General features: G+C 45.3%; 2 protein-coding genes across 2 annotated transcripts in view; one reads left to right on the plus strand and one right to left on the minus strand.

The window, feature by feature from the left end:
* LOC138963206 (uncharacterized) overlaps window positions 1-2256 on the plus strand; it is an 11068-nt gene extending 8812 nt beyond the window's left edge. The window contains exons 6-7 of the mRNA XM_070335255.1: window positions 7-160; window positions 1957-2256. Of these exons, the coding sequence (XP_070191356.1) occupies window positions 7-160; window positions 1957-2103 (301 nt within the window). The 3' untranslated portion in view covers window positions 2104-2256. The remainder of the gene's footprint in view (window positions 1-6; window positions 161-1956) is intronic.
* A 656-nt stretch (window positions 2257-2912) lies between these two features.
* On the minus strand, window positions 2913-7111 carry LOC138963207 (toll-like receptor Tollo). Its single transcript, XM_070335257.1, has one exon. The coding sequence runs from the start codon at window positions 7071-7073 to the stop codon at window positions 4782-4784; it is 2292 nt and encodes a 763-aa protein (XP_070191358.1). The 5' UTR covers window positions 7074-7111; the 3' UTR covers window positions 2913-4781.
* Window positions 7112-13607: the final 6496 nt, after the last annotated feature.

The raw sequence follows: 13607 nt of genomic DNA on the forward strand, positions 1-13607 counted from the left end.
TTTCAGTAACTCGGACTGCCTGACCACGTCTCGCACGATGAGCAACAAGTGTGACGGAAAGGAGTTTGAGGCAGCCCAGCAGTGCTGGCAAGTGGTCGGCAAGAAGAGGTTCCACAGGTGTGTCACCAAGAACCTGGAGGTCCCTGAGAGCGCCATGAGGGTCAGTCATTCGTTTGTCTTTCATTATTATAATAACAACAATTCTATACTACTGTTGCTACTACTACTGGGTGACCCACAAAATGCCACCCACTAGAATAACTCCTAAATTTGTTCAGCGAATTAGATTTTTCTTTCTTTTACATTGGCTTGAGATATGGGATGCCCTGGCTAATGTACACCAAATATGAAGTAGTTCGCTGAAAACATTTGGGAGTTATTAGCATTTTAGAGGGTGCTCCTCTTCTTACAACTACTACTATTCCCCATCACCACTACTACTACAGCTACTGCTACAGCTACTGCTACTACTACCTCTACTACTACTGCTGCTGTTGCTATTACTACTACTACTACTACTACTACTACTACTACTACTACTGGGGTCCTGATTTGGCCTATATGGTCCGCTGGACCCAAAAAGCAACAACTATCATATCATATCATATCACTACTACTACTACTACTACTACTACTACGCTGCTGCTACTGCTGCTGCTATTGCTATTACTACTACTGCTACTGCTACTGCTACTACTACTACTACAACTACTACTACTACTACTGCTACTACTACTACTACTACCAGGGGCGGATCACATCATTTTTAAGGAGGGGTTTCCAAATTTCTTTCAGGGACAATTTGACGACGCGAAGCATTTCGTTGAGGACGCGAAGCGTTCAAACCTCCTAGGGGGTCCGGGGGCATGCCCCCCCCCTTGAAAATGTTGATAAAAACAAGGAAAATGGAGCAATCTTGTGCAATCTGAGCCAAGAAACCTCCCCTAATACACCTTATAAAAAGTAAAATTAAGAAGCCAAATATGGATCAAAACAAGGACAATTGACCGATCTGGTACAACCTGAGCCAACAAATTACCCAACTACCTTCCCACTGTCACTTACAAGACAAAGGCTCTGTAGGGTGGTCCGGGGGCATGCCCCCACGGAAAATTATGACACAAATCAAGGAAAATGGAGCAATCTGGTGCACTCTGAGCATCAGTTTTTCTTTATTTTCATTCTTATTTGTCTGTCTTTTTTGTTTTTTGTTTTTTTAGGCTAGGGGGGTCCGGAAACCCCGGAAACCCCCCCTGGATCCGCCCCTGACTACTACTGCTACTATTACTACTACTACTACTACTAATTAGTTACATAGTGCGAATTATGGAATTCGTCTATGTTGTCCATACTTTACAATATTGCCTGAACCAACAAATTACCCATGTTTTAATTTCTACTTTCGAAATAACCGGAATGAAATCGGCAACCGATCATACATACAGTTTACATTTCGATGGACCGCTTTCTCCCTGGCAAATATGATGCTGTGTTGAACACTTGTTTAGAATGCTCACCATAAGAGGCTGTGAAAGTGGTAAACCTGAGGGAAAGGATTTGTACTTCAAAAGAAATAGTGTCCAACCTGCCCCGGTGACCACATCTTGATAACGACCACCTTCCCGAAAGAAACCTCAATAACCTTTTTCCTACATGATTTTCCTTTTCATAACGAGTTAGTTGGCACCTTGGCTTGTCGTTATAGTCAGCTAGGTTCGACTGTACCGGCTTTAATAAACAAAAATTAACTTCATCATTATCTTCGCCAACCAACCCCCCTTTTAAGACACAGGTCTTAAAAACGAAAGAAAGACTTAAATTGGGGGTAAATTCACATAATATATACTTTTTTTTAGAAAGGTTTAGGTTTTAAAATGGGGAGGGGAGGGGAGTCTTAAATCAGGGGGTCTTAAATGGAAGGTTTCACTGTATTCTGGTTTGCTTCCATGTCTCCAGCACTGCGTAGAGTACGTGTGCAGCAACTACACTGACCTCAACTCCTGCCACGCTCTGTCCGACGAGCTGGACGGGTGTCAGGAACTGGGGGACATCTCCATGAAGGTCAAGAAGCATTGTGCACCCGACCTTGCCATCAAGTCGTAAACCTCCGGAGTTAAAACCACGTGGAATAATGGACTGGACGATCGTTTGATATTTGATGGAATCTTATCAACTTTTATTTTTCGAAACTTTGTGTACACTGTTCAGTACGTATACGTTTTGGAATAAAGTTGCGAAAGCTGTATTGAGAACAAACCCTTTAGTTGTGTAATTTAAATGGTGTCACGTGCTCGAATCTCTCTCTCTCTCTCTCTCTCTCTCTCTCTCTCTCTCTCTTTGTCGATCTCTCTGTCTCTCTGTGTCTCTGTCTCTCTCTCTTTCTGTCGATCTCTCCCTCTCTCTCTCTCACTCTCTCTCTCCCGGTCCCTCTCTCTCTTTCTCTCTCCCTCTCTCTCTCTTTCTGTCAGTCCCTCTCTCTCTCTCTCTCTCTCTCTCGGCCCCTCTCTCTCTTTTTCTCTCTCTCTCTCTCTCTCTCTTTCTGTCGGTCCCTCTCTTTCTCTCTCTCTCTGTGTCTCTCTCTATCTCTCTCTCTCTCTGTCGGTCTCTCTCTCTCTCTCTCTCTCTCTCTCTCTCTCTCTCTCTCTCTCTCTCTCTCTCTCTCTCTCTCTCTGTCTGTCGATCTGTTTCTGTCTCTGTCTCTGTCCCTCTCTCTGTCCCTCTCTCACACACATACACTAGCACACAAACACACACAGACACACACACATTCACACACACACACACACACACACACACACTCACACACACACACACACACACACACACACACACACACACACACACACACACACACACACACAGATTCACACATAGATAAACATAGAAAGGGAGACAACATAAATTGCAAGGCACACAGATTTATTTATAAAACGAAGTTCTTTTGTTTTCATGGGAGACTTTTCCCTGATTTTGAATGTTTCGATTTCGTGTTAAGTGTCAGAACTTTTCTCAAGTTCCGTTGTTTTGTGTGTGACTACAATGTTTCCTTTTAATAAATTAGGTCTGAGGAAATTCAACCTTTCGAAAACAATGGACTGCCTTTTACGTTGAGTAGACGATCATTAAAAGAAATTAAAGCAAGCGAGAAAGAAAGGCACGTAAAACGAAAATAAATAAAGTACAGATAACAAGTCTACATCAATCTAAACCATATATAGTCAAATAAAAATAAAATGAAATGATACACACTAAATCTGTGTGTTTTTTTCATCTCGGAAATCACAGTATTAACATGTTTTAGTATTAACATGTATACACATTTGCACAAAGATATTACAGGATCAGAAACGGACAAAGCAAAAAAGCAGGATTAGTACAATCCACAAAATAGTGGGAAAGAAAGTAATGCATTTATAAAGAGTGAACAATGACATTACTTCAACAAAGAAAAATTAAAGTCAAGGCTAATAACAAGATAACAATTAGCATATAATTAACATCATCATAGCATTGCCAAATTGTCTACGTACAGCTATGTACATCATCTCATTACCAAGATCAGGATTTGAAGCACACATCACAAGCAAGCGAAGGGGTAGGTAACAGATTTGTTTCTGTTGAATTCTACATAAGTACAGGTCGTCTGACCCACTTGCAACATTAACACATCACACAGTTCTATTAAACAGATTTCTACACATCATGTTGTGTGGTCAAAAGTCTCCCAATTCTTTACCATTTGATATTCGAGCAATTGTGATACCTTAAATAGCGCTAATCACACAATACTATTGTTTTTCACATGCTGTCCACTACACACACACTTAAATCCCTTTTAAAAGGACGAACACAGTTTGGTTGGTATTTGCAAATTGGAAAATATGTAACACCTGAAATATGTAACACCTAGTCCATCATTCTCTAATTCTCGAGCATTTTTGTTTTTGTTTTTTTGTTCTCATGTTGACATTGTCAGGGGTCAAGCCAGAACAAAATGTGTCCATTCTTCTTCGTTCACGTGACATTATAGGTCAGTCACCAGCGAAGGGGGGGGGGGGGGGCGGTATACAGTTAGCATGGACCAACTAATTCAGCTCGTTGTGGCACGTACAAGATCTTAGTCATTCTGCCATAAGTGCAGATGGCTGATACCACCTAAACACGCATACACTTGTGTACCTCGTCAAAGGCCGTGAGGGCGTAAAAACTCGAATCATATAACCCATATCTTGTCTTTAAGAGGCGAAATATTTAGCATGTAGGACATAAAGCATTCTCTCTTTTCACACATGGGAAGAAACTGACGCTACATTCGCGCAGAGGGTATCAATTGTCAGAATCGCACTTTCCCAAATAGCAACGCATTCTGTTTGACTCATTTCTCTCCTCTCTCCTTGCTTGTTAACTTCGTGTTTACTGTTTACAATTATGTCTCACTCTCAACAGAAAGCAGCCAGGATGTTCCCGAGCAGAAAGCGTTCAAATGGGTGTATGTTTGTGTACTGTATGTAAAATCTCGGGGAGCTCCGTGGCCACAAACTGATGGTTTACGGGAGGCGGAGGGTGGCTTTATACAGTTGGGGCAAACTTATATTCCGAGTAAATTGGAAATTCATTGATCGCAGAATAGTACATGAAGAAAATGCGGAAAAAGTTAATCACTTCACTACACGACACGACTCTATACTGCTGTGTGAGCCAAGCCATGCCATCAGCCTTTAGATGTGTAAAAAAAACCACTGCTATGTCAAACACACACACAAATATATATGAAAAGAACCTTATACTGTAGACTCAGCTATGTCAACAGACTGATTTCTGTCAACAACCTCAGCAATCTCAACAACTGCAACTCTGCCATGCGCCCTAGCTCTGTCAGTAACTACAGCCATGTCAGTGACTTCACGCAGAGCCAGACGAAGACGTCCCCAGAAGGAATCCACTGCGTCACCGTGGTCCTCCCACTGGATGTAGGTTGTCGTCTTCAGCACCGCCATCATGGCCGGCGTCATGTCACGTGACGTGACGTCATCCAAACACACGATGAGCAGCGTGTCGTCATAGTCCATGACGTGACTAAGGCAGAAGGTTAGCTCGAACTGGCACCACTGGCTGTACACAAAGTCCTTGGAGAAGACCATCAGGCTCTTTCTACTGCTCTGCACACACTCCACGATGTTGTCTACGATGTTGTTGCCGGGGATGAAGTCTCTCTGGTGGACACACAGCCTGAGCCCCAGGCGGTCCTGCAACTCCGGCATCAGGTGTTCACGGACCCACGGAAGATCCTCTTTGGTGTAGGAAACAAAGACGTCGTAGTCAAAGCAGTTAGCGTGCAGTCTCATCCTTCTGACGTCACCGCGGCCCCTGAAAACCTCGTAGAGCGCGAGACGGATGTGCCAACGGCAGCGGAAGATGAGAGAAACGGTAATGAGAGTGACAATCATGGCGCTGGTGACCAGGATGATGGCTACGTTCACTGACTGGCTCAACAGACACGCCTGATCCGCCATTATTAGGTCTGCTAGCTTTGTTCCTTGGATATTGTTGCACTTTAATATCAATTTTGGAGGCTTTTCGTTTATCTGATCCGTTAAGAAGAAGTAAGTGAACTGGTTCTTGGTAACAGTTTTGAACTTGTATTTCGGCCCAGGTGTTGTTTTGTGGAAGAGGTGTGCTTGCTGAGATACATACCAGTTTCTAAACCACATTAAATCACAAGAGCAAGTGAAAAGGTTCTTGTCCAAGCCCAAAAAACGTAGCTGCTGTCTCGTTTCCTCACTAAACGTTTTTTCTGTCACAGTGGTGATCTTGTTGTCCGAAATGTCAAGCCAGTTCAGTTTTCTGAGAGACGAAAACACTCCGTCTGGAAGATTTGACAGTCCAGAAGCCACAAGTTCCAATCTTGTCAAGTTTATAAAATGAGCGAATGTTTTCCACGAAATCGTTGATAATTCATTGTGCGATAACGTTAATACACTAAGATTCAGACAGCCAAACAATTCCAGAAACCTTGCATCATCCACATCTTTAAACACGTTGTGGTTCATTGACAACTCAGTCAATCGAGGGAGGTCTGCAAACGCTTTTCGTGAAATTCTGACTCCGTTACTGAAGTCCATGTCACACATGTCAAGCTTGAGTCTTCGTAGAGTCGGGTGACTGAAAGCTTTGTCATATATAATCATCAGCATGTGGGATGTAATCGATTGAATAGAAAGGCTCTTCAAGTTCGGAAACTGCTCAATGTTCAAATTGGATTGAGAGACATAACGAAATTTGTTGTTACTCAGATCAAGAGTATCAAGCTCAGGAAGGCATGCTTTTCCCACGAATCTTATGTTGTTCCCAGTCACATTCAAAGTTCTCAAATATGGGAAAAAGGATTCGGACATGTCAGTGCATGTGGTGGGCAATGAAAAAAGATCATTAAAACTTAACTGCAGATGTTCTATTTGCAGAATGCATGTCGTTTTTACTTCCGTCAGTATGCCAAATATTAAAGCGATATCCCGCAGTGTGTGCACAGAACAGAATGCAGTCATATCATATACTTTAATTATCTCAGTAGTCAAAAAAAGAGTTTCCACATCAGACGATATGTTCACGAAAGCGTGGGCTGGTGGTACAGACATATTGCAATACAAGGCAACGAAAGTGCACAAGCCTGGGATAGACAGCATGTTTCGGACAGAGTCAAAGGTCAGGCCAACGGTGTAACTTATGTCCAGAAACGTGAGATGCTTGAACCCGCTGAACACGTCTGGTCCAATATGACGTACACTGCCTGAACTGAACACCAAGTGCTTGAGTTGTGTCACATTGGAAAAGAACTGATCATTCAAAGTAACGGCAGATAAATTGCTGTTCTTAAAGAAGAGATTCCACACTGAGTCTGGCATCCATGGAATGTAGGTCATTGTATCGTTTATGCAATTTCCAACGCCTGGCACATCGTCTGCATCAGTGGCCGGACAACACGTGCACAAACTTTCACCACAACTAGTTTCGGGTTTGTCCGCACATGCAACATACAGTGTAGTCCAAACAACCGCGGAGACGGGGGTCCACATGAACAGCCCTAAGCACAAGCAAACGGTGGGGGCACCCATTCTGTGTGATACTTTGTTTCAACTGGAAAACAGGATCCAATATTGTTGTGAGGTAGTTGCACTGACGTCCAGATGTCGACTGTTGGCACAACGCGAGTGCCCCTGAGACAAAGAGCGCGGATGATGATGTACACCGCACGTACCTTCACTTAGGCCAAATACAAATATATGTTGGTTTAGGGTAACCCGACCGACCCTACTTTTTCCCGCCAACCCTAAAATTTTTTTTCATTTCTCAAAAAAACAAAAAAAAACTTTTGCAAACCATACCGAGACTAAGGGAAATTACCTTAAATCGACGTAATTAAAAAAATAAACATAAATAAATAAAAAAAAAATCCGACCTACCGACCCTATCTTTTTTGGTCACGTTACCCTAAACCAAAATATATTTTTGTTTGGCCTTACGTATGAACCCGTATGTGCCAAACTACCGGGAAGGACACTGCAGGAAACGGACATATTTGTCAGGATCCATTGTGTTTAGCTGCAACAATAGGATCCTCACGTGACCTGTACCATTAAGACATCCGACATATTAAGATCCTTTATTGTCCATACAATTAATTACAAAAGATGGAAAATTGTGGTTCATCTGCTCTTAAAACAACCAAAACAACATATGACACCAACCTTAAAAAACAAAAATAAGAACAATAAAACATACGAAGTATAAACACTTAAAGTACTCCAGACAGGTACGTCCGCCACATCCATACTGCACACACACACACACACACACACACACACACACACACACACACACACACACACACACACACACACACACACTCGCACGCACACTCTCGCGCACATGAGTTGCTGGTAAGAGATAGTAACCAATGCATCTATCACAATCCTAAAACGTATAGATAATAAAAGCTTTTGTCCATAAATATAAACAGTACGTGCGGCATTACAGAGGGTTTTAAATTATTGTGATTACATACACACAACACACACACGCGCACACACACACACACACGCACACACACACTCACGCACACACGCACACACACACACGCACATACACACCCACACACACACGTAATATGCAGGAAGGTGGTACAAACAAACAAAAAAAATACATTGCACTCTATTTTATCACGGCATCGCACAAATTGAATGAGAATAATCTGTTTGAATGCAAAGGCACAGTCCTTGCTATGAAGACGGTATGGCTCACCATTTCATATCCGGCCAGACTGTTTCTTTTGATAAGAACATCCCTCCACTTGGACAAATACCAAACATGAAGATTCTTACTGCTCCCTGTCACACTGAACAATTGGTGATGAATTTATAGCACAGAGAATTTCCAGTGTTCGTTAAAAATATTATTTCATTAAATTCGTATCTCCCACGGGGAGAAGCCAAGCTGTTAATTTGGGTATTGTCCAAGTGGAAGAGTGTTCTCACCCCGAGCACAATCCTGGCCAGAAGACGGTGAGAACAGGCACGTGCACAATCCTGGCCACAAGACGGTGAGAACAGGCACGTGCACAATCCTGGCCAGAAGACGGTGAGAACAGGCACGTGCACAATCCTGGCCAGAAGACGGTGAGAACAGGCACGTGCACAATCCTGGCCACAAGACGGTGAGAACAGGCACGTGCACAATCCTGGCCAGAAGACGGTGAGAACAGGCACGTTCACAACCCTGGCCACAAGACGGTGAGAACAGGCACGTGCACAATCCTGGCCAGAAGACGGTGAGAACAGACACGTGTACAGCCCTGGCCAGAAGACGGTGAGAACAGGCACGTGCACAATCCTGGCCACAAGACGGTGAGAACAGGCACGTGCACAATCCTGGCCAGAAGACGGTGAGAACAGGCACGTGCACAATCCTGGCCAGAAGACGGTGAGAACAGCCACGTGCACAATCCTGGCCACAAGACGGTGAGAACAGACACGTGCACAATCCTGGCCACAAGACGGTGAGAACAGACACGTGCACAATCCTGGCCACAAGACGGTGAGAACAGGCACGTGCACAATCCTGGCCAGAAGACGGTGAGAACAGGCACGTGCACAATTCTGGCCAGAAGACGGTGAGAACAGGCACGTGCACAATCCTGGCCACAAGACGGTGAGAACAGGCACGTGCACAATCCTGGCCACAAGACGGTGAGAACAGGCACGTGCACAATCCTGGCCAGAAGACGGTGAGAACAGGCACGTGCATAATCCTGGCCTGAAGACGGTGAGAACAGCCACGTGCACAATCCTGGCCTGAAGACGGTGAGAACAGCCACGTGCACAATCCTGGCCTGAAGACGATGAGAACAGACACGTGCACAATCCTGGCCGAAAGACGGTGAGAACAGGCACGTGCACAATCCTGGCCAGAAGACGGTGAGAACAGGCACGTGCACAATCCTGGCCAGAAGACGGTGAGAACAGGCACGTGCACAATCCTTGCCAGAAGACGATGAGAACAGGCACGTGCACAATCCTGGCCGAAAGACGGTGAGAACAGGCACGTGCACAATCCTGGACGAAAGACGGTGAGAACAGGCACGTGCACAATCCTGGCCACAAGACGGTGAGAACAGGCACGTGCACAATCCTGGCCAGAAGACGGTGAGAACAGACACGTGCACAATCCTGGCCAGAAGACGGTGAGAACAGGCACGTGCACAATCCTGGCCGAAAGACGGTGAGAACAGGCACGTGCACAATCCTGGCCGAAAGACGATGAGAACAGGCACGTGCACAATCCTGGCCGAAAGACGGTGAGAACAGGCACGTGCACAATCCTTGCCAGAAGACGATGAGAACAGGCACGTGCACAATCCTGGCCGAAAGACGGTGAGAACAGGCACGTGCACAATCCTTGCCAGAAGACGATGAGAACAGGCACGTGCACAATCCTGGCCGAAAGACGGTGAGAACAGGCACGTGCACAATCCTGGCCGAAAGACGATGAGAACAGGCACGTGCACAATCCTGGCCGAAAGACGGTGAGAACAGGCACGTGCACAATCCTTGCCAGAAGACGATGAGAACAGGCACGTGCACAATCCTGGCCTGAAGACGGTGAGAACAAGCCCGTGCACAATCCTGGCAAGAAGACGGTGAGAACAGGCACGTTCACAACCCTGGCCACAAGACGGTGAGAACAGACACGTGTACAGCCCTGGCCACAAGACGGTGAGAACAGGCACGTGCACAATCCTGGCCACAAGACGGTGAGAACAGACACGTGTACAGCCCTGGCCACAAGACGGTGAGAACAGACACGTTCACAACCCTGGCCAGAAGACGATGAGAACAGGCACGTGCACAATCCTGGCCACAAGACGGTGAGAACAGGTACGTTCACAACCCTGGCCACAAGACGGTGAGAACAGGCACGTGCACAATCCTGGCCACAAGACGGTGAGAACAGGCACGTTCACAACCCTGGCCACAAGACGGTGAGAACAGGTACATACACAGGCAGGACTCTGCCATTCAGACATGGGCAGGAAAAAGAAAGTAGGTATTTGTCCACGCCAACAATAAACGATGTACAAAGATAATTATATCATTCAATGTTAATGGTGTCTTACCAGAATTTGTAAGATTGCTGTAGCGCAGTGGTTAGTGCATCGGGCTGCGGGCCGGGAGGTCTAGGGTTCAAATCCCATCAGGGTCATGTGGGTTTTTCGGGCTATGGTCGGCTCCTACCGAGAGTGGAAGTGCTATGGTTCCTATGGGAAGGCTGGAATCACACAGCCGAGTGTCATTCATTTAACGAATGCGACTTTGAGGGTGCTCAGGGTCTGTTTACCTGACCAACACCGCAGGTGCGGCAGTTCTAGGGCCTGGTTTACACCAGGATATATTATGACAGTAAGCGTAGAGTGCTGCCCTGTCACGTAGTCTCAAACCAAATTGGAAATCCATAGCATCATCATTATAATCATCCTCATCTCAATAATCATCCAAAATTATAAAAATGTCCTTGCTCTTGTAGCCCTTCATGCCCGGAGCTCTCATGGTGACCTTGGTCTCATTGTTCCTGTTCCACCCTTCCCTGAATAGTACTTCTGCTGTCAGTCTTCAACGTGTGACGTTCTGGGGGGTTGACGGAGGGACGTGGTGGCGGTCTGCTCTCTGGAGGGGACGCTCACTCAGTCTGGCTCCGCGACTTAGCAGTCAATGTCGTTAGTAGGGGGCATAGTAGGTAGTGGGTTGAGTCCGTTAGCTCGGGACAGACCCACTACTGAACACCGTCGAAGTGACTCAGCAGAAGTGCAGTGTCAACTTCCGAGGGTAGCCTACCGCAACGACCCGACTTCCCTCCCTGAAGCGTCTGTAAAATTGACAGGTCTGGCAGCGGAACGAAATTCAGATGTGGATGGAGCAGCGAATGCAGGGACGGGGCGGCGTGAGAGTGCACCGGAACAAGGAACAGGTGTAGGGAAAAAAAAAGAAAAAAAAAGATTGCTGTGTAACAACAGAATAAATGGTTTGTTCGTTGTTGTTGTTTTGTGTGGGGTTTTGTTGTGAGTGTGTGTGATTTATTTTTTTTATTTTTAGGGAGGTCGTCTAGCTTATGCACTTCAGAACAAATCGGGCGGAATTTTCACGAAGACATGCGCACATTACCTACGCACATTGCTTGTTTGAGTGTCGTTAACAGAATCCAACAAGTCGCGTCAATCAATATCGAAACATGCAGTCAATGTGTAGGCCTGAAAACCTTGGATCAGTCATCGTCGAGACTACTAAAACCTGTTTAGCGAAACCCGCAAACATATTTATGGCATTATATTTAGTTTGTACCCAACACTTTCATTTGTCTCGAGCAAAAACAGTTTTCCCGAATGCCCCATTCATTGTAATAGCTTGTGGGGTTGTTGTTTTTGTTGGGGGGGCCTGTCTGTACGTGCGCGTACGTGTGTGTGTGTGTGCGATTGTGTGTGTGTTTGTGTGTTTGTGTGTGTGTGTGTGTGTGTGTGTGTGTGTGTGTGTGTGTGTGTGTGTGTGTGTGTGTGTGTTTGTGCACGAGACACAAAGGAAAGTGATAATGAGCTATCTAAGAAGAATCTCCCAATGCTCCTTTTCTCGAACAATGCCATCACTGATTTGAACCCTCTTGTCCCCGTTTAAGGCAGGGGCGGATTAGGGGGGGGGGGGTACAGGGGTTCCGGAACCCCCCTCCCCCCCCCGGCTGTCAAAAAAAATAAAAATAATACTAACTTTAAAATAAATAATGAGTGGCTGCTGACACCAGTTGATCATGTTTAAAATCAAGGATAAGCCATAAATTGTTCATAAAATAGCTAACAGGGGGGGGGGGGGGGTGTCTTGTGTCTGTTTTACCAGGCGAAATCCACCTATATTCTTGAAGAGATTACCACTTTGAGCTGAAGGTTACAAGTATTTGGTACATCAGTGAAGAATACAAAATAATGGTGTGTCTTCATTAATATTCACTATTTTCCAGCTATCGTCCTCACTCTGGGTTGTTGTAGTTGTAACACCACCAATGGCTGTAGCGCTTTCCTAATATCGCTTTAGCAGTGTTGTGTTACTGACAATCGCACATAAACAATAAACAAGCATGAATACCTTAGAGGGGCGGAGCAGTTAAGCCAGAGGGGGGGGGTTACAACCTGGGGTCCAGGGGGTAGACCCCTTGTGGGGTACATGGGAAGGCCCCGTTGGGGGTCTGGGGGGCTTTGCCCCCCTTAAGCTGAAGAATGTTAGCTATTTTATGAACAATTTATGGCTTATCCTTGATTTTAAACATGATCAGCAGCCACTCATTATTTATTTTAAAGTTAGTATTAATTTTATTTTTTTTGACAGCCGGGGGGGGGGGGGTTCCGGAACCCTTGTAACCCCCCCCCCCCCCTAATCCGCCCCTGCCTTAAACGGGGACAAGAGGGTTCAAATTAGTGATGGCATTGTTCGAGAAAAGGAGCATTGGGAGATTCTTCTTAGGTAGCTCATCATCACTTCCCTTTGTGTCTCGTGCACACACACACACACACACACACACACACGCGCACATACACACACGCACACACACACACACAAACACACACACACAAACACACACATACACACACACACACACACACACACACACACACACACACACACACACACACTCACGCACAAGGATACAACACGCATAACGCATCCCATGGCCACCACTCGAGCTTGATCAAAGGAAACGGATATCTTTTGATGCTGGTTTCCTCAACGCTTCCATAGCAAACGGATCTTCCTGTATCATTCACTCGACTCAGCTAGCCTATGATGTTTACGTCTCTTCATTGTAAGACGCACGACTATGAATGAAAGTGTGATTTCGTATTTCATGATAACAGGAATTTTCGCGTTGAGTGGTTTTTAAAAGTTGCTGAGATCACAGGAAGTTTGAACAACAAGGCTTTGATGATTGCTTGGCAAGTTGATGAAGTGTTGTTTGAAAAGCCTGCATTTGAAGTGTACATGTTTTAGGTCTAAATTTGCTTCAATAGTATCTATTAA

This window comes from Littorina saxatilis, linkage group LG3 (assembly GCF_037325665.1).
Source record: "Littorina saxatilis isolate snail1 linkage group LG3, US_GU_Lsax_2.0, whole genome shotgun sequence".
NCBI lineage: Eukaryota > Metazoa > Mollusca > Gastropoda > Littorinimorpha > Littorinidae > Littorina > Littorina saxatilis.

Excerpts from the sequence above, each read along its gene's own strand:
- LOC138963207 (XM_070335257.1), bottom strand. The coding sequence starts at position 7,073 with ATGTGGACCCCCGTCTCCGCGGTTGTTTGGACTACACTGTATGTTGCA.